We start from the raw sequence: 27,433 nt of genomic DNA, 5'->3' as shown, positions 1-27,433 counted from the left end.
GGGAGAAAATATTTGCAGATCATGTATCTGATAATTGGCCAGTATCCAAAAATATATAAAGAACTCATACAACTCAATAACAAAAAGGCAACCAATCCAGTTAAAAAATGGGGAGAGGAACCGAATAGACATTTTTCCAGAGAAGACATACAGATGATCAACAAGGACTATGAAATGTTGCTCAATACCACTAGTCATCAGGGAAATGCAAATCAGAAGCACAATCAGCTAATCACCAAATCGGATACCACCTCACACCTGTTAGAATGGCTACCATGCAAAAGACAGGAGAGAACAAGTGTTGGAGAGGATGTGGAGCAAAGGGGGATCCTTGTGCACTGTTGGTGGGAATGTGAAGTGGTTCAACCACTATGGGAAACAGTATGGAGGTTCCTCAACAAATTAAAAATAGAACTACTGTATGACCCACAATCCCACCTCTGAGTATATATCTGAAGGAAATGAAAACAGAATATCAAATAGAGATCTGCACTCCTTTGTTCATTGCAACTTTACTCACAATAGCCAAATATGGAATCAACCTAAGTGCTCATCCGCAATGAATGGTTAAAGAAGATGTGGTAAAAATATACAGTGGAATATTATTCAGGCATTAGAAAGAAGGAAATCCTATTATTGGCAACAACATAGATGAAACTTGAGGGCATTCTGCAAGGTGAAATAAGCCAGACAGAGAAAGACAAAATACTGCATGGTATCACTTATATGTGAAATTAAAAAAAAAAAATTCAAACTCAGAAACAATAATAGAAAAGTGGTTGCCAGGTGCTGGTGGGTTGGGGAAATAGGGAGAATTCGTAAAAGGGTAGAAACTTTCACCTATAAGATGAATAAGGGCTGAGGATCTAATAAAACATGGTTGATAACACTGCAAATTTGAAATTTGCTAAGAGAGTAGAACTTAAATGTTCTCACCAAAGGAAAAAAAAAGACAAATATGTGAGGTGATGAATGTGTTAATTATCTAGATGGGGGGAATCCTTTCACAATGTGTAAGTATATCAAATCACCACAGTATACACCTGAAATATCTTACAATTTTATTTACCAATTATACCTCAATTAAACTGAAGTTAAAAAGTAACATAAAACAAAAACATAAAGATTTTTTCATAATAAAAACCAAAATAAATGTGACTTATTAACAAATATATGAAATTTAAAGCTGTAGGCCTGGTTTGGATCCCTTAGAGAGAAAGTATAAATAAGAAATGAAGATATCTTCTCCCAATTGATAGGTTGTCTTTTTGTTTTATTGATGGTTTCCTTTGCTGTGCAGAAGCTTTTTAGTTTGATGTAGTCCCATTTGTTTGTTTTTTTTGTTTCCCTTGCCCAGTCAGACATGGTACTCAAAAATATGCTGTTAAGACCGATGTCAAAGAGTGTACTGCCTGTGTTTTCTTCTAGAAGTTTCATGGTTTCCAGTCTTGCATTCAGGTCTTTAATCCCTTTTGAGTTGATTTTTGTGCATGGTGTAAGGGAATGGTCTACTTTCATTCTTTTGCATGTGGCTGTCCAGTTTTCCCAACACCATCTATTGAAGAGACTCTCCTTTCTCCATCGTATGACCTTGGCTCCCTTGTCGAATATTAGCTTTCCATAGATGTGTGGGTTTACTTCTGGGCTCTCGAATCTGTTCCATTGATTTGCGTTTCTGTTTTTGTGCCAGTATCATGCTGTTTTGGTTACTATGGCTTTGTAGTATATTTTGAAATCATGGAGTGTGATACCTCCAGCTTTGTTCTTTTTTTCTCAAGAATCCTTTGACTATTCGGGGTCTTTTCTTTTTCCATATAAATTTTAGAATTCTTTGTTCTATTTCTGTGAAAAATGTTGTTGGAACTTTGATAGGGATTGTGTTGAATTTATAGATTGCTTTAGGAAGTATGGGCATTTTAACGATGTTAACGCTTCCAATCCACGAGCATGGAATATCTTTCCATTTCTTTGTATCTTCTTCGATTTCTTTCAACAACGTTTTATAGTTTTCAGTGTACAGATCTTTCACCATATGTCAGATAAAGGGTTAATATCCAAAATATACAAATAACTCATACAGCTGAACAACAAGAAAACCAACAATCTGTTAAAAAAATGGGCAAAGGATCTGAACAGAGATTTCTCCAAAGAAGATATACAGATGGCCAACAGGCATTTGAAAAGATGCTCAACATCATTAACTATCAGGGAAACGAAAATGAAAACTACAATGAGATATCACCTCACTCTGGTCAGAATGGCTTATAATTAACAAGACAGGAAACAACAAATGTTGGAGAGGATGTGGAAAGAAGGGAACCCTTGTACACTGCTGGTGGGAGAGCAAACTGGTGCAGCCACTATGGAAAGCAGTATGGAGTATCCTCAGAAAATTAAGAATAGATCTACTGTATGATCCAGCTATCCCACTGCTGGGTGTTTATCCCAAGAACTTGAAAACGCAAAGACATAAAGATACTTGCACCCCTATGTTCATTGCAGCATTATTCACAATAGCCAAGACTCAGAAGCAACCTAGGTACCCATCAAGGGATGAATGGATAAAGAAGATGTGGTATTTATACACAATGGAATACTACTCAGTCATAAGAAATGATGAAATCTGGCCATTTCTGACAACATGGACGGACCTTGAGGGTATTATGTTGAGTGAAATAAGTCAGAAGGAGAAAGTCAAATACCATATGATCTCACCCATAAGTAGAAGATAAAAACAATGACAAACAAACACATAGCATTGGAGATTGGATTGGTGGTTACCATAAGGGAAGCAGGGGGAGGGCAAAAGGATTGATTAGGCTCACATGTGAGGGGATGGACTATAATTAGTTTTTGGGTAGTGAACATGATATCATCTACACAGAATTTGAAATACGATGTACATCCGAAAGCTATATAATGTTATAATCCAATGTTACTGCAATTAAAAAAAAGTAAAATTTTAAAAAATAGTATGAGAAATAAATAAATAAGTGTACACCTCAGCATCCAAAAAAAAAAAAAAAAAGAAAGAAATGAAGAGATAATACTAACTGCTGGAAAAGTCTAACATTTCAGGAGCATGAAGACAAAGAATTCAAGCCAAAGAGAGCAAGATGAACCACAAACAGGTTTGGAGGCAAACCAGAAGATGTGTTAGCCAAAGACACATGAGAAAATATTTCAAGGAAAGAATATTCTACACTATCAAATGCTCTTGAAAAGTGAAATAGGATGAGGACTAAGAATGATCATTATTTTATGATTCTCTTTAGATTTGAGAGATAGCTTTTGAAAAATAAAATTTTCCTTAATAGATTCTTTTTCCCCAGACTTCTCTTTAACAAACAGAAAAACGTTCTGCTACTGTAAAATATAGATCAGGAAAGTAATTATATTTATTTACTAAATGGCAGGTACCGTATTAAACCCTAGTGAGCAGAAAGCCAATGTTCTTATTCTCTGGGAGCTCAGAGTCTCTTTAAAAGTATTCTGAAGAATAGAAAATTTATTTACTTACATAGCCTGTTTTGGTTATTGGAAGATGAACCTTGGATTAGTGAATTCTTAAAAGATGTTTAGTAAAATAATTAAATATGAGGGATTTTAAAAATGAAACTCAGTATATGAAAAAGAAGTAAAAGGGGCCAGCCCCATGATATAGTGGTTAAGTTCAGAGCGCTCCACTTCAGCAGCCCAAGTTTGGATCCCGGGCGCAGACCTACACCACTTGTCAGCCATGCTGTGGTGGTGACCCACATATAAAATAGAGGAAGCCTGGCACAGATCTTAGGTCAGGGCTAATCTTCCTCCAGCAAAAGAAAAGAAGAAATTGGCAACAGGTGTTAGCTCAGGGCAATTCTTCCTCAGCAAAAAAAAAAAAATAAAGAAAAAAGTAAAAGACGTAGAAAATGTAACAGAATACAAAACCTAGGAATAAAAGACAAAAAATAACTTTGTATAAATAGTGAACCTAATGAGCCGCTACTAGACAGTGGGGAATCCAAATGAGTATATTCATTGCTTATGTTTCATGGTTCTCTAAACAAAACAAATCTCTCTTGCTTGCTTAGCTCCTTATTTTGGATATATGTTTTCAGACTGTCCTTTCATTATTTATGGTTCGAATACATTATTCTTCATTTTAATTCTTGATGCAGGTCCCGATGCTACATGTACATATGTTCACCTTAGAAACTGGATATAATGGATATGTGAAACACAATTTCATTTCTGAGATTTATTTATTTTACCAGTGTCAAAGTTTGCCTGATTGAGCATAATTGCTAAAATTATAATTCTTGGGAATTATAAAGCATACTATTAAATTTTATTTTTTTCCTGTACTTATAAATATATACAGGAATATTTTATACTATGAGAGTAAGTTTTTTAATTTAGAAATTGATATATTACTCAAAACAGCATTTATTATTAAAGTATTTTCTTTCATAATCATCAGAATGTACAACTAAAAATTTAAAGCATTCTTCAAATGGTACTAGGGAAATTGCTTTATCAAAAATTGTTGAAGAATAAAATCTAGGAGAACGTAATTTATTTGGATTCAAATTATAGCAATTTTATAAGGTAAGTTCAGACGTGGACTAAACATGAGGTGCTCTGAAAGATGTCTTTCTAAATATTTTTCAAGATTTTCCTTTTTCCTTTTCTTTCCAACAGGAGGATTATACTGACTGTGGTGGTGTTTCTGGATTGAATCCCTCCCTGTGGTCCATCCTTGGAATCCAGTTTGTACTACTTTGGCTTTTATCTGGCAGCAGACACTGCCACTTATGACCTTCTAAAAACAAATTTGCATAATTAAACTCTAGACCCTGCCAAAACATGAGCCCTCAATTGTGTTAAAATAGGGTCAACCATGGAATCAGCAGAACACTAGCTGGGCCCATCCCATGGCATAAATCTAAGGCGCAGACTCATAAGGCACCCACTGGCTGCATGTCAGGGTGTCAGATCCTTAAACTTGTGTGAATGCTGCATCATCCGTGTATAACATCCAAGCAAAATTCTATCTGTGTTCTATTGGAAAAGTTGAGAGTGTGTCGTTGCAGTGCTGGTGATGACAGGTAAAAGGGCTCCCTGCACAATCATTTATGAATCATACAAATTGTCTTGATATTGACCTGGAATTTTGACTTGCTACAATCCTTGTTCTTCTACCAAGAAAATTCCTAGTGGGAAAAATACAGACTTATTTTTGCCTTCACTATTCTTCTGTTAAAAATTATTTCCTGCTTTAAGTAGTTATTATTGAAAAAATGTGTATATTGAGAGAAAATTAACAGTGGTATAATCTGCTGAAATAGAAATAATGGCTAATTTTCTATAAAAAATTTGCCATGAATAAAGAGCCTTATGAATAGTGACTTCTCTGCCAAACACACAACAAATGATACCAATTAAGTTTTGGTGGGGTAATGAATTGGTTTTTGAAATAATAACTAAGAAATTATTAAACTAAAGGTGCTTGAGGGTGAAAGTTGAATATGTGACATATTTCCTCATATATGTAAGCCCTTAATAAATGCTTCGATGTAATGTTCCATTTATTCATAGTAAAGTTCCATGGTACTAGCCAGATATTTCAAAATGCTCTAAGAAAAGCTTGTTGGGGGGAGGGGAAAATGTTCTTTCTTGTGATTAATGAACTTTGGTTACAAGGGTATTTTGCATGATGCTGCTGCTATTTTAACTTTCAGTTTGTTTTTCTCCTACTGTAGAATATAGTCCATTGAAAAGTTAACTGAGTGACATTATTGTTATGTAAGAATCTGAACCTTGCAGTGTAATACACTTAAGTCATCTTTAAAGATGTTGTTAATCTACTCTGAATATACTGTGTGATGTAAATGCTGAATGATTGGGTTAGGTCAATGGTGAAATGAGAATTAATGGATTTTATACAGATTTGTGCTTTTGCCTGTAAACCTATGTACAGATATTTTAAGTACATAAATCAGATTTGACACATTTATTTTTTGAAAAGCACATATATGTTCTCAATGAAGACTCATCCTAGGTTTCCTCTTTGTTCGTTTGTATAGTAGCATGTACAATCTAGAAATTGCTACTGCTGCTGTTTTTGTCTCTCCGTTTTAAAGGGTATGATCACTTGACTAAAATTTCCATGCAGTTTGATGAGGGTTTTACAATAATCTGAACAAATAGGAAACCTTGAATCTATATGTATGCACATGAATACTTGATTGTGAATAATCAAAATTGTTTTTATACAGCCTCATTGGTGGAAATGGTTAGTGTAGTAAATCAGATATTTCGTTATAGATTAATACGGTAGCAGAATATTATTTATGCTTTTAAAAATTATTTTCAGAATTAAACAGTATTTGAAGAAAGGGTAAAAGCAAGGCATGTATAACTCTAGTTATAGTAAATAATTCTGCTGAAGGCTGAAAGTGTGTAGATATTTTTTTACGGTAAAATGCATTTGTTCCTTTTTTGAACATGCCAAATATTGGTATGTGTATATGCTGGAAATTTTCTTATATATCATTTTTAAGTCAAAATCTTGTTAACATTATCCAGCATGATTTAATATGCTCCACACATCAAAGATATAACCAGTTCTTTAGGATAATTTAAAAGATATATTTGTTTTGTTTATATTTTTGCATACATTGGTAATTCCTTCATGCCACCAAAATACCCTAGGTACTGTTTGTGTACATTTCCTTATTTAAAATATTTTTCATTTAAAAATGGAGGCAGGGGGAAATGGAATCACTTTGCCAACTATTGTTCTAAGAGTTGACATCAGTTCCCATTTCTAATGCATTGTTGTGATTTTGTAGTCTCATTTGTAAGTGATGCTGACATTTTAGAAAACATCAAAGTGATTTTAAAAAATATGGAACTTCTCACTCTAGTAACAATATGTTAAAATCATGTTGTTTGCGAATTAAATATTTAAAACTTATTGTTAACTTTTGCTAGACTATTTTAAATCATGAAAGTGTTGGGAAGGGGATATCAAAATATAAAATTAGGTGAGTTTGTGTATATAAACAACATGCATTAAAACAGTTGAATTGCTTCCAGCATACAACAAACTACCTTAAAATTATCTTTAAAATCTATTAAATATATTTTCATGGCTAATGTCACTGAAATAGTTTGTTTTTATCGACTACATTATTGTTGTATTAATTGTAGTTAAACTTGGCATCTCTTGGCAGGATCCTATTTGATTTCATTTGCCATCAAATTATATTTATACACACGTCTTGCTATGATCCTTTATTTTCTGTTATACAATAAACTTAGATGTTATGAGAACCACGTACATGTTAATAAATTGGGTAAGAACGTGCTCTCTGACTAAAAATCGTTCTCATGCCTAATGCTAGTCTTCATGCTTTTAGCATACTTTTTAAAGAACAGTAACATTCATCAAATTCTTATATTTAATTTAGGATTTTTCTGTGAATTCTAATTGTTGAAAGAACTTAAATTATAGCCTGTTATAAATACTCGTTTTTCAAAGACTAAACAGTATAAGAGATCAACTTAAAAGCTTTTAAACTCTTCACTTATTTTTGCTATACTCACGCAGCTTAATGTAGTTTGTCACTAAAACAAGATCAAAATAGGTATTGCATTGGTGTTGAGTTACAGGAACAAATTTTACATTAATGGTTTCTTTATATTTTCTTCATTTGAACAACCAGCATTACTGCCAAACACCAGTCGTGGTCCATATTTGTAACTGGTTTTTAACATGACATAATTAGCAAGTTTGATTGAAGAGATTTTTAGGTCCTTGGCCTATAAGAATTTAGTATGATCTTTTTCATGTTTCTAATGCTTAAAGCATTATTGCTTAACTTGGAGAAAAACAACATAGTGTTGCCGCCATTTGTAAGTTTTCCTATAATATTCCTTTTATTAACTTTAAAACTGGCCTTACTGGGTTCAAATAGGCAGTATCCCTTTTAAGTGACCTTTGCAACCCAAGTGTTACTTGTTTATTTGAGGCTGTCTTGTATTTTACATCTCATTTAAATCTTTGACTCCACCAAAGCTTAAATTCTGTGTCTTAATTTAAAACTGTAAACTATTCCATTAATCATGTTAGTTGACATTAAAATGTCTAGAGGTATGGAGTTTGATCAGTGAAACAAAATGGATGTGGTGACTTTTTTTTAAGGGTAGAATAGAATGATTATTTTACTTGCTCACAATTTCAAATATTTTATTATCTAGAGCTTGTGTTGTTTTCCCATAGCAGAATGTTAATATTGCTACTATTCTGTGTACATTTCTGTAAAGAGCAAATCAATAAAATGGAAATATCAAGTCTTGAAAAACATCCCAGAATTTTGAAGACTTAGACAACCCTTACCAATCGTTTCATCTACTTTATTTCTAGTCCACATAATTAACTCACAGAAATTCCACTGAGACGAATGGGATACTGTCTCATATAGATGCCAGTTGAGTTTTCAGTGTGACCTGACGAAGCTGTCTTTTTTGTTCTGCTGTATGATTGTTGGATCATGCTTTTAGGGATACTTTTTTTGAAATGCTCAGTTTGCAGCCATGCAAAAGGCCAAGTGGCTTTGTGAACAAAAGATCTTTTCTCCCCTTTATTTTGTTCTCTTAAAACTTTTGTGGAAATTAACTAGCCTGATAAAAACATTTTGTAAAAATTTGTATAATACTGTTATAAAAATATTTATAATCCCAGAAAATGTTGTGTTAAATCTTGTGCAAAAACAGTATATTCAGAATAAAAGCCTATCATTTAAAGTCACTACAGTTTGGATTATTTAATTATAAAAGCCCAGTTGAAAGAGACAGAGGTCTCTGTCATGAATATATGTTAAGAAAGCAGGCCGTCCTGTGGAGAAAATTCTACATTGTGGCAATAAAACTTGGGATTACAAAAGCGCTTTTGCAATTACAAAGAAACAGATGCAGCTGCAGCTCCTTTACCTAACTCTGACTCTCCGCACATGTGCTTTTGCCATCAAAGAATTCAGGAACTAGTTAAATCAGACTTTGGCTTTCTATTGTAAAAAAAAAAAAAAATACGCTAGGCAAAAATAATGTTTCCATGTCTCTCCAGGTTCAGATCCCAGGTGTGGACCTACACACTGCTCATCAATAATGTGGCAGCATCCCACATACAAAATAGAGGAAGATTGGCACTGATGCTAGCTCAGGGACAATCTTCGTCATTAAAAATAAAGAAAGAAAGAAAGAAACAATTTAGAGTATCTTAAGTGTGCATATCTTTTATACATCTGGCTAATATTTAAATATTTCTCCTCGCCATTATACGGCAAATAGCAGCTGAAGCAATGAAGTCTAGTGTAAAAGAGTTTAAAAAAATTGGTCCCTTTTCCGTTTACACCAGCTTACGACCTGCCCTCCTGTGCTCACCTGATAAAGTAATGAGCCTGATATTGTGAGGAATCTAGTATGATGGAAGCCTACTTTTCCTTCTGAGGACTCTCATAAGAGAGGGGAAAAAATACCTACACATGAGAGGAATGTAATGTCTAAGTACCAATGATGGTGATTCCTAGAAAATCTGATTCGTAATTTCTGATCAATGCATTTTAACAGAAAAAAATCCTACTTAAAAGTGTAAGGTAAATAACATTTGTTTTAACATCTGGCTTCATCCTATATTTATCTCCTCAATCAACCCTCTTACTCCCAAGAGACCCTCATTTCCTCCATCAATCTCTTGATCCCATTCCCACCTCTTGCCTTGGGACCTTGCTTCATCAATTTTCCTTTCTCAAACATATTCAGCCTCCCTTTTCTGCAGGCTTACTTCCCCCTTCCTGCACACACATTCAGAACACTGCTATGCAAAACAGAAAAATCGGCTGCCCATTAGCCCTATTGATTCCTAGAGTTATAAACCCAGAATTAAAATACTCCTTTGTACATCCACAGGCACACATTGGTGCTCTCTTCTCTTTACAATATATTCAACCAGGCCTTAGAATTTTAGTTCTCAAAGGCATATTATCTCTGACTTTTAGTTTTGGGCTACCACTGAAAATGTTTAGTTACTGGCATGAGGTCCCAGTAAATTCAAGGCCTTGGCATTTCTTGATTCTTAAATCTTTGTATCTTAAAGTAGAATTATTCACAGAGCACCTACACAATTTTGTGTAAATTGGCGTACAATCAGCAATGCTGTTTATTTAATATTTTTTATTTAAATGGACTATTTTTAAATAAATGTATTTAACAAGGAAATTTAACATTACTGCCATAATAAAGTTCTCATTGATTGTGGTTGTAATCAGGACCACTATTTAGACAATTCCTACTACAGGATATTCTATTCCTGTTTAAGTCATATTAATGATAGTAAATGTCTCATAGAGTTGAACCACAGATAATACAAATATTATCAGAGAACTTCGTTAATCAGGTTCATTATTATGGCAAATAATCCTGTAACTCAGAATAAAATTAGGAAATATTACTTGACACTCTGGTTTCTGTCTATATCATATTTAATTAAATAATGGCTATTGCTTCATAAAATAAAAAGCTAATGAAAGCTTTTTAAGATCCACTTAAGAGATAAATGTTTTAGATTGATTTTAGACTACCCATCTATCTTAATCCACAGAACCTCAAAGAAATCTGACTGAGGCAAAAGAGATCATGATGTGGTACATGGTAGAAATTCTAAGCTCTCCAGTCAGACTGCCTGGGTCCACATCCCAGCTTCCCAACTTGGGCATGTTACATAAAATCTCTAACTTTCTGTTCCTTGTCTGTCCAATTTATACTATAGACTTCATAAGTATTTGTATATAAAAACAATGATAAGTCACTAATAGTTTCAGGCCTCTACTTCTTACCTCAGAAGCTCAATCATTCTGACACTGATGATTTCAAGAGTGCCTAGAGAGACTTGGAGTCCTAAGGTGTAAAGAATATTGCCAGAACTTCTAATTTTTTACTCTGCTGGGCACTATGGATGCAATAATAATGATGAGAAATACAAACACCGCACAAGCTGTATGAGAGCATAGAAAGAAAATTTGTCCAAAAGTATCATGTAAATAAACATATAATTGCTAACTGTAGAAAAACACTTTGCAATAAAAGATCTTGGTAATAAGGAACTGATTGCTAGTGGGAGAACAGGGCCTGATGAAAACTGAACTGGGTTTGGGGCCAGCTCCAGTGGCCTAATGGTTATGTTCATCATGCTCCACTTCAGTGGCCTGAGTTGGGTTCTCAAGCATGGACCTACACCACTTGTTTGTCAGTGGTCATGCTGTGGTGGCAGCTCACAATCAAAAGAGGAAGACTGGCAACAGATTTTAGCTCAGGGTGAATCTTCCTCAGGGTAAAAAAACAGGTGGGAGAAACTGAACTGGGTTTAGTGGCTGGGATGGTAAGAAGGTAAATGGGAGATCCAAACTTCCCTGGGTGTTTTTATCCAAATCTCAGAAACAGTTAGACTGAACAATCTCTCTGATGAATATAGTTGTGAAAATTCCCAATGAAACATTAGCAAACCAAATTTAAGAACACCTTAAAAGGGTTATACACCATGACCAAGTAGGATTTACCCCTAGGATGCAAGGATAGTTCAACAAACACAAGTCAATAAATGTAAAACCTTACATTAATAGGATGAAAGATAAAAGATTGCATGATCATCTCCATTGATGCAGAAAAGCAAAATACAACATCCTTTTGTGATACCCTCATCATATTGGGTATAGAAGGGCCATAACCTCAACATAATAAAGACCATATATGACAAATGTACAATTAACATTATACTCAAAGGAGAAAAATTGAAAACTTTTCCTCTTAGGAACAAGGCAAGGATGTCCATGCTCACCACTCTTATTCAATATAGTACTGGGAATCCTACCTAGAACAATTAGGCAAGACAAAGGGGAAAAAAGGCATCCAAATTGGAAAGGAAGAAGTAAAATTGTCACTATTTGCAGTTAACATGATTTTGTAAAAATCCCAAGATTCCACTAAAAAATTGTTGAAACTAATCAATAATTTTAGTGAAGTTGCAGAATGTAAATTCAGCATACAAAAATCAGTTGCATTTCTATATACTAATAAAGAAAAATCTGAAAAGGAAGTAAAGAAAACGATCCCATTCACAATAGCATCTAAAACAATGAAATACCAAGGAATAACTTTAACCAAAGAAGTGAAAGATCTATACAATGAAAACTACAAGACTTTGCTGAAAGAAATTGAAGACAAACAAATGGAAAGACATCCCATGTTCATAGATCAGAAGAATTAATACTGTTAAAATGTTCATACTACCCAAAGCCAGCTATAGATGCAATGCAATCCCTATCAAAATATCAGTGGCATTCTTCACAGAAATATAAAAAACAATCTTAAAATTTGTACATAAACATGAAAGACTCCAAAGAGCTAAAACAATCCTGAGGAAAAAAACAAAGCTGGAAGTATCACACTTCTTGATTTCAAGCTATACTACAAAACTACAGTAATAAAAACAGTATGGTACTGGCATAAAAATAGGCACACAAACCAGTAGAACAGAAGAGAGAGCCCATAATTAAACCCCCACATATTTGGACAATTAATATTCGACAAGGGAGCCAAGAACATCCAATGACAAAAGGATAGTCACTTCCAAAAGATGGTGTTGAGAAAACTGGATAAACACATGCAGAACAATGAAATCGGACACCTCTCTTACACCACTCACAGAAATTAACTCAAAGTGGATCAAAGACTTAAACATAAGACCTGATACCATAAAACTCCTTGAAGAAAACAGAGAGAAGAAGAAACTCCTCGACATTGGTCTTGGCAATGATTTTTTGGATATGACACCAAAAGCACAAACAACAAAAGCAGAAATCAAAAAATGGGACTACATCAAACTTAAAATCTTCTATGCAGCAAAAGAAACAATTAACAAAATGAAAAGGCAACCTACTGAATGGGAGATAATTTTTGCAAACCATGTATCAGATAAGGGGTTAATATCCAAAATATATAAACAACTCACATAACAGCAAAAAATAATCTGATTAAAAAGTGGGCAGAAGAGCTAATAGATATTTTTCCAAAGAAGATATCCAAATGAACGTCAGGTACCTGAAAAGATGCTCAACATCACTAATCATCAGAAAAACGCAAATCAAAACCACAAAGACATTTTACCTCACACCTGTTAGAATGGCTATCATCAAGAAGCAGGAGATAAGTGTTGGTGAGAATGTGAAGAAAAGGAAACCCTTGTGCGCTGGTGGAGGGAATGTAAATTGGTACGACCACTATGGAAAACAATACGAAGGTCCCTCAAAATATTAAAAATAGATCTACAATATGATCCAGCAATTCCTCTTCTGAGTATATACCCAAAAGAAATGAAAACAGGATATTGAAGAGATATATGCAGTCCCATGTTTATTGCAGCATTATTCATATAGCCAAGATATGGAAAAAACCTAAGTGCCCATCAATAGATGAATGGATAAAAAAGATGTGTTATGTATATACAATGGAATATTATTCAGCCATGAGAAAGAAGGACATTCTGCCATTTGCAACATGGATGGATCTTGAGCACACTATGCTAAGTGACATAAGTCAGACAGAGAAAGACAAGTATGTGGAATGTAAAAAAGCTAAATCCATAAAAACAGACAGTAAACTGGTAGTTACCAAGGGATGGGGAGTGGAGAGGTAGGACAGACTTTCTTTTAAGGGTACAAACTTGCAATGAAGAGTCAATAAGTCCTGGAGATCTAATGCACAATATAGTGAATATGGACAACAATATTGTATTATAATCATGAAACTCACTAAGAAACTAGAACTTAATTTTTGCAACCACTGATAAGAAAGAATAATTATGTAAAGTGATAGAGGTGCTAATTATTGCTACAATGGCAGTCATAGTACAGGATATAAATGTATCAAATTAACGTATACACCTTAAATTTACACGATGTTACATGTCAAATATATTTCAATTAAAAGAAAGAAAGAAAACAATTAGACGTCTGGAACACAGCAGACATAGACCTAACAGTGAAGCAAATGGTGATGTTGGCTCTGGGAGAATCTGGGAGATGTTAGCTCAGGGCCAATTTTCCTCCTCACCCCCCGCCCCAAAAAGTCACTTAAAGGGCAATGCGATAGTGACTGTCATGAGAAGCTGTGTAATGTAGTATTTAAGCACATGAGGTCTAGAGTCAGGTGCTGCAACTTACATAGTTAACATGATTTGGACAATTTAACTTGTGCTTAAGTTACTTCAATTATAAAATGGAAATAATAGTTTTTATCTTTATGGTTGTTAAGACCTTAAATTGCTTAGAACAGTACCTAGACCTAACAAACTGTTAATAACTGTTGGCTATAATAAGTCTCAGACTTATCAAGAGCAGTTCTGAAGCAGTAGGGTAATGCACTGAGAGTTTACAATGTGCTTTGAACAGTTGCAGTTGCCAAATGAACACAACTACAGTGTCCATTTAATGTGTCTATATTTCTTCCTAATAGAAACTTGTTTTTAGCTCATGAATCCCAATTAGTGTTTGGTAGTAGAAATAATTATATGGCCAATTCAAGGTAACTGAGATACTTAAGGATTTAAAGCTTGGGCTCTTGGGACTCTTCTTTTGCTTCTGTTGTTGGTGGAAGGAAGGAGTAGGCACTGGAGGTACCTAGTAGTCCAGTGCCTGCTCAAGTACTGATGTCTGTCCTTGATAGCCATGCATATCTGACCTAAGATATTAGCCACCATATTCATTGCAAGAATTATGTTCCCAGATGGAATAATTTATGGTCTCTACTTTCATAGGAAATGTACAGTATTTTTTCTGAACTGGAGCTTGGTGGTTCTTCTCCTGTCAATTTGGGTCCCACCTTAGTCCTTATTGCATGTATCTGCTGCTCTGAACTCAGCTATCTCCTAATATAGCTTGAACCCTCCTTCTATAGCCTCAACTAGAGGGTCGCTTTGCCCCATTCCACTGTGAATGCTTAGCAGGCATGCTGGTTACATAATCTCAGTCACATTTTGCACCACATTCAGAAATTTCCTGATCTTCTCCATGTTGGTGACAGCCAAGGATCTCTATTTGCACTAAGTTGTAACTATGCTTTGAGTAGAGGACACATACTAAAGAGTGTGTAAATAAATAATGTGACTGTAGTGTGAAGATGCTAACTAAAGTTAGAGATGAAAGAAATTAGAGCACTCTACGACACAACTACTGGCCTATATGGGAGAAAAAGAATGTCTTTTATTTATAAAAATAAATCATAAAATAAAATTAGACTAACCTACACTTTAGGCATTTCTGTTGAGAAGAAAATTTTATTTTAGAATCACCCTTTTCCAATCTCTATCTCATTTCTCAATTATGTGTAGTAGGCAAAATTTTACTCTCCATTATTTAGACAACTACCATAACCAGTAAATAAATGAGAATAAGAATTTAGTGCTGGGCTGGCCCCGAGGCCAAGTGGTTAAGTTCGCACACTCCACTTCAGTGGCCCAGGATTTCGCTGGTTAGCATCCTAGGCACGGACGTGGACCTGCTCACCAGGTCATGCTGAGGCGGCATCCCACATAGCACAACCAGAAGGACCTTGAACTAGAATATACAACTATGTACTGGGAGGCTTTGGGGAGAAAAAATAAAAAAGATTGGCAACAGATGTTAGCTCAGCTGCCAATCTTAAAAAAAAAATAGTTCAGTGCCTAGTGTGATCTGATACATGGGTAATGTAATCAAAGGCTCTGTTTTCAGTTTAAAGTCTATGAATACCTGTGGAATTCACCTATGATGCCATCTGAGTGTGGTTTCCTATGGTAAAGGCATAAATAGTTTAATATTTTATAATGTTTTTTTCTTAATTTTGTTCCAATTGTATTTTATAACATTGAAAAATACCACATTTGCTATTATTTGTTGTAGGCCACATATATGATACCTATTTAAGTTTTTAGTGATCAAGGTATTAAACTATATAATATGATGTACATGTCTAGTATGGTAGCTTAATTTACAGAAATATGATCTTTAGGAATGCTTATTTTTAGCTCCTGTATTTGGATTGATTACTTTTCTTCCTAGTAAATTATTCCTAAAATAAAAAATTCCAATTATCAATGACAGTTAAAAAGGAAAATGCTTCTTCTTGCTCCTAGATGGTTTAAAGAGGAAAAAAAGAATAAGAATTCTATGACTTCTTATAAGAAACATCAGTAAGCAATGCTTTAAGTCACATTTTTCTTTTTTTTCAAGATTTTTTCAGTCTTAAAGTGTGAAAGATAATTTGTATTTCTAATTCATTTTAAAGTGAAGTTGTGGGGACCTAGCTGAATGAAAAAGAGTTATTTCTTTGAAAAAACTGACATCGCAATTTCTCATGATCTGATCATGCCATCTTATAGCACCTAAGTTCAAGGACATACGGAATGAAATGTGATAAAGGGTCTATATATGTTACATATTGCATTACCAATGTCCAGCTTCAATAAAAACTTCATCCAGCTTCTGTACCATGTGGTATATGAGTTGGTCACTTTAATGGACTCCAGCTGTTAGTTACTATGTGGACTAATGAATCATGATCTTTTTAGTATTGTCTAAAATGAGATATGTGTACAAAAGGAGAAAGTGTGTAAAAAAAATGATCACCAATATATATTTATTGAGTGTACTAGGCCCAAATGTCGGGAAACAGGGAGAATCCAGAACGTGGAAAAGTAAATAATGAACTAAGTTACAGGCATTCAGGCATAATGCAAAGAACAGATGTTTATAAATCAGTACACCTGGTTTCAGGCCCTGGTTTTGCCACTAACTACCCATGTGAGTGACTAAAGTGTGAATTATGATGTTCCTTACAGCCTAAGTAAAGAGAGAGAGAAAGAACAGTTTACTAGATTTGAATAGGCTGACAGGTGAGTTAGAGTGACAATGGAACATCTACTAAGGGGGAAATACGGAGAACAGTGGTCGAAGGAAAAAATAAAGCCAGGCTAGTCTAGGCCATAGTCACCCAAAGGTATCCACATAGTGTTGGAATGTCAGCCAGAAAGATAGAGAAGAGGAGAAGATGGCATTTTCGAATGAAGGTATATCAGTTCTCAAACTGAGTATACAGTTGTAGAGCCCACCTCCGACTAATGAAATCAGATATCTAAGGTTGAAACACAGACATCTAGGGTTGAAACACAGACATGTAAATTTTGTACAGCTTCCCAGATCATTTTAATATGTTGTCAAGGTTGGAAACTAGTGGGTTACATGGTCATTTGAAAGTTTTGCCCTCGAAGTAGCAGGTCACATGACACTGGTCTGGGGCTCAGTCCCTTCACAGTAGCTCTGGTAGTGGGAACAAGAAACAAAGGGTGGGGACAACTGACATTCCAGGATTAACATGAGTGACCAGTGAAATAAGTGGGCAGTAGATCCCAAATCTAACTGGTAGCACATTTGAGAAGATGACCACACTTAGCCCTTAGCACTAAAGAAAGACCATAATGTAGCAAGACATGATGGCCAGAGCAGCTTAAGAACCTCAGTCAGCATCAGAAACTGGTTAGGAGAAAGACAGCAAACCGAAGTATGTTAGATAAAACAGGGGAAAAAGCAAAAGGCAGATTCTACTTCTGCCTTGGTGATTTCATCAGCAAAATGAGGTTGACAAATAATTTCTTAGAATACTCAGCACTCACCTCAGTCATCTACTCCACTTCTGAACCTTCTCACCAGACATTCCTCTCATAGCTACACTTTCATTTGTTCTGTTCATCACTACTTTAAAGCATTCTAAAATATACCTCTTTCATGAAAAAATTCCAAAATGACCTAGCAAAGTTATTGTAACACTTTAGCTCAAGAGTCATTTTGAATGGAACTGTATAAAGTGCAATGAGAAATAAAAAAATGAATGAGTTAAATAGTTGGAAAGGAGAGGGTAAAGTTATCACTATTTGTTGATGAAATGGTATGAGCTAAACCCTAGAGAATATCACAAGCACTAAGCTATATAGAAAAGTAGTGGGTAAAAAATTAATACACAATATTAGGAGTCTTCCTATATACAAACAATAAATTTAAAAAATAGGAATAAAAAGATTAAATATATAGGGAAAAAAACTAACAAGAAATGTGTAAAAATAAATTAATGAAATAAATGCTACTAAAGAACTTGAATGTGGAAAAATATTCTTTGAGCTTGGTTAGAAAATCTATAATAAAGATGTCAGTTACCACTAAGTTAACTTTTAGAATTAACATTAAATATAACAGGAATTTATCTTTAAAACTAAACGTGTTAACTTTAAAGTTTATGAGAATACATGTCAATATTAGTTTTACATGAGGCAAAAAATGAAAATAACCTTAACAAACAATATTTTGGTTGTATGGAAAAGAACACATCAAGGAAAGGAGGAGACTATGAAAACTTATGGGGTTTTTTTCCAGGCAGGACTTATTTCCTGGATGAAATCACTGACCAGTGGTGATTGAATCATAGATAGGTCATAGATAGAAGTTTGGGCTGTGTGGTTTGATTCTTGACTTCTCCACTTTTTTAGGAATCCACGTATAACAACCAGGCTTTCAAAGTTAATTTGAAATAGGAGACATTTATGCTATTCACCAGCTTCATTCCTCTTACTAACCCTAACATAAGATTACACTTTCTGAAAATACAACATAACACATACACTGTTCTTCTGATCTAACCCACATTTTCCATTTTTGAGTGTTTTTGAGAACTCCCTTCCACTGCCCAAAGCTTACCCCTACCTTGGCCTCATTTCTTCCATCTATCAGTTTTTCACATACATTTTCTTCCTGTAGATTCCAAGACAAACAATATTGTTTTATTCTGTTTATCTGCAACTGAAACCACGAAGCATTTTTCTGTTTGCTGCTATAAAGATATAATCAGACATCTTGTCAAGATGGCGATGTGAGCAGATGTTGAATTCGTCTCCTCCCGTGAACACAACCAGGGTACAACAATTTTTGGAAGAATTACCCTGAATTGAAAACTTAAAACTGGATAAGAAGAACCCCCATGACAAGGGACAGTCCTGACGAAGGCAGAAGAGGCAGTAATTACTGCTGAAGAGGAAAAAAGCCACCTTTGGGAGCAGTGGAGCTTCTCAGCTGGCCAGGCAGGAGCCACCCTAAGGAACGCAGCCCTCCCTGGAAGAGTGAGGTCCAGAGAGGGTGTGATACTGCTATAAGCATCCTTCAGACTCAGCCCAACCGAGACGCGGGTCTTACCGTCTGGCTTTGCTGGCTATTGACTGCATCAGGGACACCCCCAGAAAAGCTATCGGCTGACAGCCCAAAAGACCCCGGTCTTAAAGGGCCCATCCACAAACTCACTCATTGCAGCAACTTAAAATCACCAGAGAGAAGGCTGAAAGTCCTTTGGTGATACGAGACTCACCTTGTGGGCTCTGGGGGCATCTTGGTGAGAGAAGGGACTCTCTGGAGACTGACACATTGGTGGGGGCCATTGTTCTGAACTGGTCCAAGTGCTGATACTGAAACTGGTGGGGGCCATTGAGGCTCATCCCTTGGGCTATTAACCCAGAGGTCTGCCATGCCCACTATAGCACAGATTTAATCCAGTTGAGCCAGGGCAGGCAACCCGCCCTAGTGACTGGCCCCACCTAACAGCAAGCCCTCAGGCTACTTTTCAGCTTGCATTGACTGGGTGCCTTGGTCCTCTACAGGCAGGGAAGGGTGTCTGCCTCTGTGGGGGAGGGCCTGTGTGAGGACCAGGTGAACTGTGGGGGGCATTGGTAGAAAGGTGGAGGCCTCTGCAGTGTGGCATCAGGGTATGCTCCAGGGGGTTGAGAAGAGTGCATGGACCAGGACTGTGTTGACAGTATATGTGGTCCAGTGGGGGGTGAGGCTTATCAGCAACAGAAGACTTGTGCTTCACAAATAGCCATAACAAGGATCAGCCCCACCTTCCAAAGCCTGAAACAATTGAGTGCCCCCATGCCAAGGGCTAGCCCCACTCAGCTGCACTCCTAAGAGAACTGACAACAGCCTTGTTGGCCTAAGGCCTATCACAACTGTACACCCCTGAGCCTAGCAACCAGCTACACTGGGTAACAACCCAATTAAGAGGAAAACTGCAATAAGAGAGTGCTGATAGACTTTGTAGCCAACAGTGCTGAGGCTCCCCAAACTGGATTTACAAACAGCTGGCCAGAGAAGAAAGATCAGACTCCCTGGGTACCTGCAGTGTGAGCAACCTTGCCACAGCAGAAGGACACAAGAAGCCCACAGAGGGGTCACTCCTGGTTCTTATGGACTGGTGATGAGAGAGAAGCACACTGCTGGGCCTCATAAGGCATCTCATACATAAGGCCACTTCTCCAAGATCAGGAGACTTAGTTGACTCACCTACTACAAAGAAAATAGCACAGAGAAAGAGGCATAATGAGGAGGCAAAGGAATACTTTCCAAGCAAACAGTACAAACCCCCAGAAAAAGGACTAAGTGAAACAGAAACTAGCGACCTACTTGGCAAAGAGTTCAAACAAAGTATCATGAGGATGCTCACAGATATGCAGAGAAGAATGGATGAACACAGCACATCAGCAAAGAACTGGAAGATATTAAAAAAATCAGAAATGAAGAATACAATACTCAAAATGAGAAATTCACTAGAGGGACTCAATAGCAGAGTAGAGGAAGCAGAAGAACGGATCAGTGAGCTAGACAAAAGGCTAGAGGAAATCACCCAAGCAGAACAGAAAAGAGAAAAAAGAATTAAACAGAATGAGAACAGTGTAAGGGAACTCTGGGACAATATCAAGTGTGCTAACATTTGGATTATAGGGGTCCCAGAAGGAGAAGAGAGAGACAAAGGGGCAGAAAATTTATTTGTGGAAGTAACAGAGGAAAATTTTCTTACCTGAAGAAGGAAACAGATATTCAAGTTCAGGAAGCAGAGAGAGCTCCAAACAAGATAAGCCCAAAGAGGCCCTTACTAAGACATATTATAATCAAAATGTCCAAAATTAAAGACAAAGAGAGAATCCTAAAAGCAGCAAGAGAAAGACCACAGGTGACATATAAAGGGAAGCCCATCAGTCTATCAGCAGACTTCTCAGTTGAGACCCTACAGGTGAGAAGAGAATGGCACAACATATTTAAAGTGCTAAAAGGAAAAAGTCTACAGCCAAGAATACTGTATCCATCAAGGTTGTCATTCAGAATGGAAGGAGAGATAAAGAGCTTCCCAGACAAGCAAAACTTAAAGGAGTTTATCACCAAGAAACCAGTTCTGTAAGAAATGCTGAAGGGACTTAAGTGGGAAAGCAATGACCACAAATAGAGATAAAAAAATTATCAAAAAAACCCCCAAAATAACAACAACAAAAAAACCCAGGCAATAAAATCACTTGTAAGGTGAAAATATAGTAAAGGCAGCAGATCAACTACCTGTGAAGGTAATATGAAGATTAAAAGACAAATGTACTAAAATCACCTATTTCAATGATAAGAGGGTAATGAATAGACACACACAAACAAGAGACTATATATGAGGTGAAAAACATATAATGTGGGAGGTGGGGAGTGAAAAAGTAGAGCTTTTAGAAAGAGGTCGAGCTAAAGAGCCTATCTCCTCAATATAGACTGTTATATGCATGGTATATTAAATAGGATCCTCATGGTAACCGCAAATCAGAAACATATAACAAGCAGGAATAAAAGTAAGACAAAAGAAATCAAACATATTACTAAAGATAGCCATCAAACCACAAGGGAAGAGAGCAAGAGAAAAAGAAAGGAACAGGAAGAACTACTAAAACACCCAGAAAAAAACAGTGACAACCTGGGAATAAATACATATTTATTAACAGCTACCTTAAATAGCAAAGGGCTAAACGCTCCAATCAAATGCTATAGGGTGGCCAATTGGATAAAAAAACAAGACCCGTGTATATGCTGCATACAAGAGACACACTTCAGACCTACAGACACTCACAAACTGAAAGTGAAGGGATGGAAAAAGATATTCCATGCAAACGGCAAAGAAAAGAAAGCGGGGGTAGCAATACTTATATCAGACCAAATAGACTTTAAAACAAGAACTGTAATAAGAGACAAAGATGGGCACTACATAATGATAAAGGGAACAATCCAACAAGAAAATACAACACTTGTAAATATCTATGCACCCAACATAGGAGCACCTAAATACATAAAGCAATTACTAACAAACATAAGAAAAGAAATAGACAGTAGCACAATAATAGTAGGGGACTTTAACACTCCACTTACACCAATGGATAGATCATCCAAACAGAAGATCAATACGGAAACACTGGCCTTAAAGGACACAGTAGACCAGCTGGACCTAGTAGATATATACAGAACATTCCATCCAAAAACCACAGAATACACATTCTTTTCAAATGCCCATGGAACATTCTCCAGGATTGATCACATATTAGCCCACAAAACAAGTCTCAATAAATTTAAGAGGATCGAAATAATACCGTGCATCTTTTCTGACCACAAAGGTATGAAATTGGAAATCAACTACACAAAGAGAACCAGAAAAGCCACAAAAATGTGGAGATTGAACAAAATGCTACTGAACAACGATTGGGTCAATGAAGAAATCGAAGAAGAAATTGAAAAATTCCTGGAGACAAATGAAAATGAAAACATGACATGCCAAAATCTGTGGGATACAGCAAAAGCTGTTCTATGAGGGAAGTTTATAGCAATTCAGGCCTACCTCAACAAGGAAGAAAAATTCCAAATAGATAATCTAAAAGTGCACCTAAAGGTACTGGAAAAAGAACAACAAACAAAGCCCAAAATCAGCAGAAGGAAGGAAATAATAAAAATCAAAGCTGAAATAAATGAAATAGAGACTAAAAAAAAAATAGAGAAAATTAATGAAACCAAGAGCTGGTTCTTCAAAAAGATAAACAAAATTGACAAACTCTTAGCTAGACTCACCAAGAAAAAAAGAGAGAAGGCTCAAATAAATAAAATCAAAAATGTAAGAGGAGAGATTACAATGGATACCTCAGAAATATGAACGATAATAAGAGAATACTATGAAAATCTATATGCCAGCAAGTAGGATAATCTAGAAGAAATGGATAAATTCCTTGAAACCTTCCAAAACTGGACCAAGAAGATATAGAAAATTTGAATAGACCAATAACCAGTAAGGAGATCGAAACAGTAATCAAAAACCTCCCCAAAAATAAAAGTCCAAGACCTTTGGCTTCCCTGGTGAATTCTACCAAACATTCAAGGAAGATTTAATACCCATCCTTCTCAAACTCTTCCAAAGAATTGAAGAGGAGGGGAGGCTTCCTAACTCCTTCTACGAAGCCAACATCATCCTGATAGCAAAACCAGACAAGGACAATACATAAAAAGAAATTACAGGCCAATATCACTGATGAACATCAATGCAAAAATCCTGAACAAAATTCTAGCAAATCGAACACAACAATACATTAAAAAGATCATACATCATGATCAACTGGGTTTCATTCCAGGGATACAGGGATGGTTCAACATCCGCAAATCTATCAACGCGATACACCACATTAACAAAATGAAGAATAAAAATCACATGATCATCTCCATAGATGCAGAGAAAGCATTTGACAAGATACAGCATCCATTTGTGATAAAAACTCTAAATAAAATGGGTATAGAAGGAAAATATCTCAACATAATAAAGGCCATATATGACAAACTCACAGCAAACATCATTCTCAATAGAGAAAAACTGAAAGCTATCCATCTAAGAACAGGAACCAGACAAGGATGACCACTGTCACCACTCTTATTTAACATAGTGTTGGAAGTCCTAGCCAGAGCAATCAGGAAAGAAAAAGAAAGAAAGGGATCCACACTGGAAAAGAAGAAGTGAAACTGTCACTCTTTGCAGACAACATGATTTTATATCTAGAAAACCCTAAAGATTCCACTAAGAAACTTTTAGAAATAATAAAGGAATACAGTCAAGTTGTGGGACACAAAATCAACGTACAAAAGTCGGTTGCATTTCTATACACTAACAACGAAGTAGCAGAAAGAGAAATTAAGAATACAATCCCATTTACAATTGCAACAAAAAGAATAAAATACCTAGAAATAAACTTAACCAAAGAAATGAAAGATCTGTACACCGAAAAGTATAAAACATTGTTGAAAGAAATCAAAGAAAACACAAAGAAATGGAAAGGTATTCTGTGCTCTTGGATTGGAAGAATTAACATCGTTAAAATGTCCAGACTTCCTAAAGCAATCGATAGATTCAATGCAATCCCTATCAAAGTTCCAACAACAGTTTTTACAGAAATAGAGCCAAGAATCCTAAAATTTGTATGGAACAACAAAAGACCCCGAACAGTCAAAGGATTCCTGAGAAAAAAGAACAAAGCTGGAAGTATCACACTCCATGATTTCAAATTACACTACAAAGCCATAGTAACCAAAAATGCACGGTACTGGCACAAAAACGAACACACAGATCAGTAGAACAGAACTGAGAGCCCAGAAGTAAACCCACACGTTTATGGACAGCTAATATTCGACAAGGGAGCCAAGAGCATATGATGGAGAAAGGAGAGTCTCTTCAATAAATGGTGTTGGGAAAACTGGACAGCCACATGCAAAAGAATGAAAGTAGACCATTCCCTTACACCATGCACAAAAATCAACTCAAAATGGATTAAAGACTTGAATGTAAGACCCAAAACTATGAGACTTCTAGAAGAAAACATAGGCAGTATGCTCTTTGACATTGGTCCGAGCAGCATATTTTCAGGTCTCATGTCTGACAGGGCAAGGGAAACAAAAGAAAAAATGAACAAATGGGACTACATCAAACTAAAAAGCTTCTGTACAGCAAAGGAAACCACCAACAAAACAAAAAGACAACCTAACAATTGGGAGAAGATATTTGCAAACCGTATATCAGATAAGGGGTTAATATCCAAAATATGCAAAGAACTAATACAGCTCAACAACAAGAAAACCAACAATCCAATTAGAAAATGGACAAAAGATCTGAAGAGAGATTTCTCCAAAGAAGATATACGGATGCCAACAGGCATATGAAAAGATGCTCAACATCATTAGCTATCAGGGAAACGCAAATCAAAACTACAATGAGGTATCACCTCACTCTGGTCAGAATGGCTATAATTAACAAGACAGGACACAACAAATGTTGGAGAGGATGTGGAAAGAAGGGAACCCTTGTACACTGCTGGTGGGAGAGCAAACTGGTGCAGCCACTATGGAAAGCAGTATGGAGTATCCTCAGAAAGTTAAGGATAGATCTACCATATGATCCAGCTATTCCACTGCTGAGTATTTATCCAAAGAACTTGAAAACACAAAGGCATAAGGATACTTGCACCCCTATGTTCATTGTAGCATTATACACAATAGCCAAGACATGGAAGCAACTTAGGTGCCCATCAAGGGACGAATGGATAAAGAAGATGTGGTATTTATACACGATGGACTATTACTCAGCCATAAGAAATGACGAAATCCGGCCATTTGTGACAACATGGATGGACCTTGAGGATATTATGCTGAGTGAAATAAGTCAGAGGGAGAAAGTCAGATACCATATGATCTCAATCATAAGTAGAAGATAAAAACGATGACAAAAAACACATAGCATTGGAGATTGGATTGGTGGTTAACCTGGGGGAAGGGGGGAGGGGGGAGGGAAAAATGGGTGATTAGGCTCACATGTGAGAGGATGGACAGTAGTTTTCGGTTGATGAACATGATGTAATGTACACAGAATTCGAAATATGATGTACATCTGAAAATAAAAAACGTTTTAAAAGACATACTATTTAAAAAAAGATATAATCACTATCACTTGTCCTTACACACTGATTCAATAAACCTTGATGACAATACTTTTTATTAGATCTTAATTTTCTTATCACAATCATAAGATAAATTATTACATTTTACTGAAAAACAATCTGATTTCAGAGTTTTAAAAATTCTTAGCCTATGAAGAGTTAATTATGTGCTACATGCTATAATGGATTTATTCTGCACTTTCAGATCTATTATTGATGTATTCAAACCCTGAATAGTTAACAGTTTCATAATTCAGTGATATTATTTTAAATGTATGGTATATTCATGAGCTTTGGGGAAAAAAGCATTTATAATAGCAATATTTTAAGCCTGAAAATGAAAACACCTATTTTTTTCTTTTGCTAAAAATATATATCTAATTGACATTAGTCTTTTCTGATGTTCATCCATATGGATGAGATATAAGTAAGTCCTTTAAGACTGACGTGACATGTACTAAATTTTATTTTAAATTCTTGTTTTTTGGGGGCTGGTCCCGTGGCGCAGCGGTTAAGTTCACATGTTCCACTTTGGTGGCCTGGAGTTGGTCAGTTCAGATCCCGGGTGCAGACATGGCACCACTTGGCAGGCCATGCTGTGGTCTGTGTCCCACATATAAGTAAAGGAAGATGAGCATGGATGTTAGCTCAGGGCTAATCTACCTCAAAAAAAAAAAAAAAAGAAAATTCTTGTTTTTCTGTGAGTAAAAATTGCATTTATCTTAACACAGGGCTGAGGTAAAGCCTATTCTTCACAAAGAGGTTCTTTTATATTTTATAGTTTATCTATATCATTATTGATAGTTATAGCAGAGAAAATATGTTAAACATTTCTCTCCTCTAGGTAAACTACCAGTCCGTACTGTTCATTTAGAAAGGACAAATTTGTGTTCACCTGAAGCATAGAATTTGGCTCTAGGCCAATGAAATACTTTGAAAATGACCTCTGAAATGCTTAAATTAACAAAGCAACTGTATTGTATGTATTCATTTTTGTTTCAGAATAAGTCCATTTTACAGCTTTTGAGCAATATGGTTAATTTACCACTAATGTTCATTTTACGATTTATTTTAGGAAAGGCATATTGTTTCAAATAAAATATAGAAATGGCCTTCAAGTCATCTGAAAAATTTTTTTGTTTTTGGTCACTCTGGAAATTTTTTCCACAGTATTCACATACTTTACCTGGAGATGAAATAATTATTATTTTAAATTTTTCACTGCATTATTATTTACTTAAATATAAATTTTTATTCAACTTCTTCACTGAGTATTTTATGCTCAGTTTCAGAAATGTATGAGAAAATGATCTCATGAAATGACAAGGAGGTGGAGTTAAGGGAGGAGGATTGGAAGGAAGGTGGGGAGGGGAACTAAAGCACTTGACCTATTAGGTTAATGATATTGATGAGATTAAACAAAGAAGATGGAAGACAGCAAACTACTGACCCTAATGACTGTGATGGCAATGAAGTGTTAAGGACAGAAACCACCCTTGATGA

The 27,433-nt window shown here is 35.7% G+C and overlaps 1 protein-coding gene across 18 annotated transcripts in view; it reads left to right on the top strand.

Annotated features, from left to right (window-relative positions):
- The window catches only part of CACNA2D1 (calcium voltage-gated channel auxiliary subunit alpha2delta 1), a 514,911-nt gene extending 506,114 nt beyond the window's left edge, over positions 1-8,797 (top strand). For all 18 annotated transcript variants that reach the window (XM_023639081.2, XM_023639086.2, XM_023639083.2 and 15 more), the window contains one exon: positions 4,684-8,797. In XM_023639081.2, coding sequence (XP_023494849.2) covers positions 4,684-4,800 — 117 coding nt within the window. In that variant the 3' untranslated portion in view covers positions 4,801-8,797. The remainder of the gene's footprint in view (positions 1-4,683) is intronic.
- Positions 8,798-27,433: the final 18,636 nt, after the last annotated feature.

This window comes from Equus caballus, chromosome 4 (genome assembly GCF_041296265.1).
Source record: "Equus caballus isolate H_3958 breed thoroughbred chromosome 4, TB-T2T, whole genome shotgun sequence".
Lineage (NCBI taxonomy): Eukaryota > Metazoa > Chordata > Mammalia > Perissodactyla > Equidae > Equus > Equus caballus.
The sequence above is the reverse complement of the archived record's forward strand: the minus strand, read 5'-3'. Positions and strand labels throughout refer to the sequence as shown.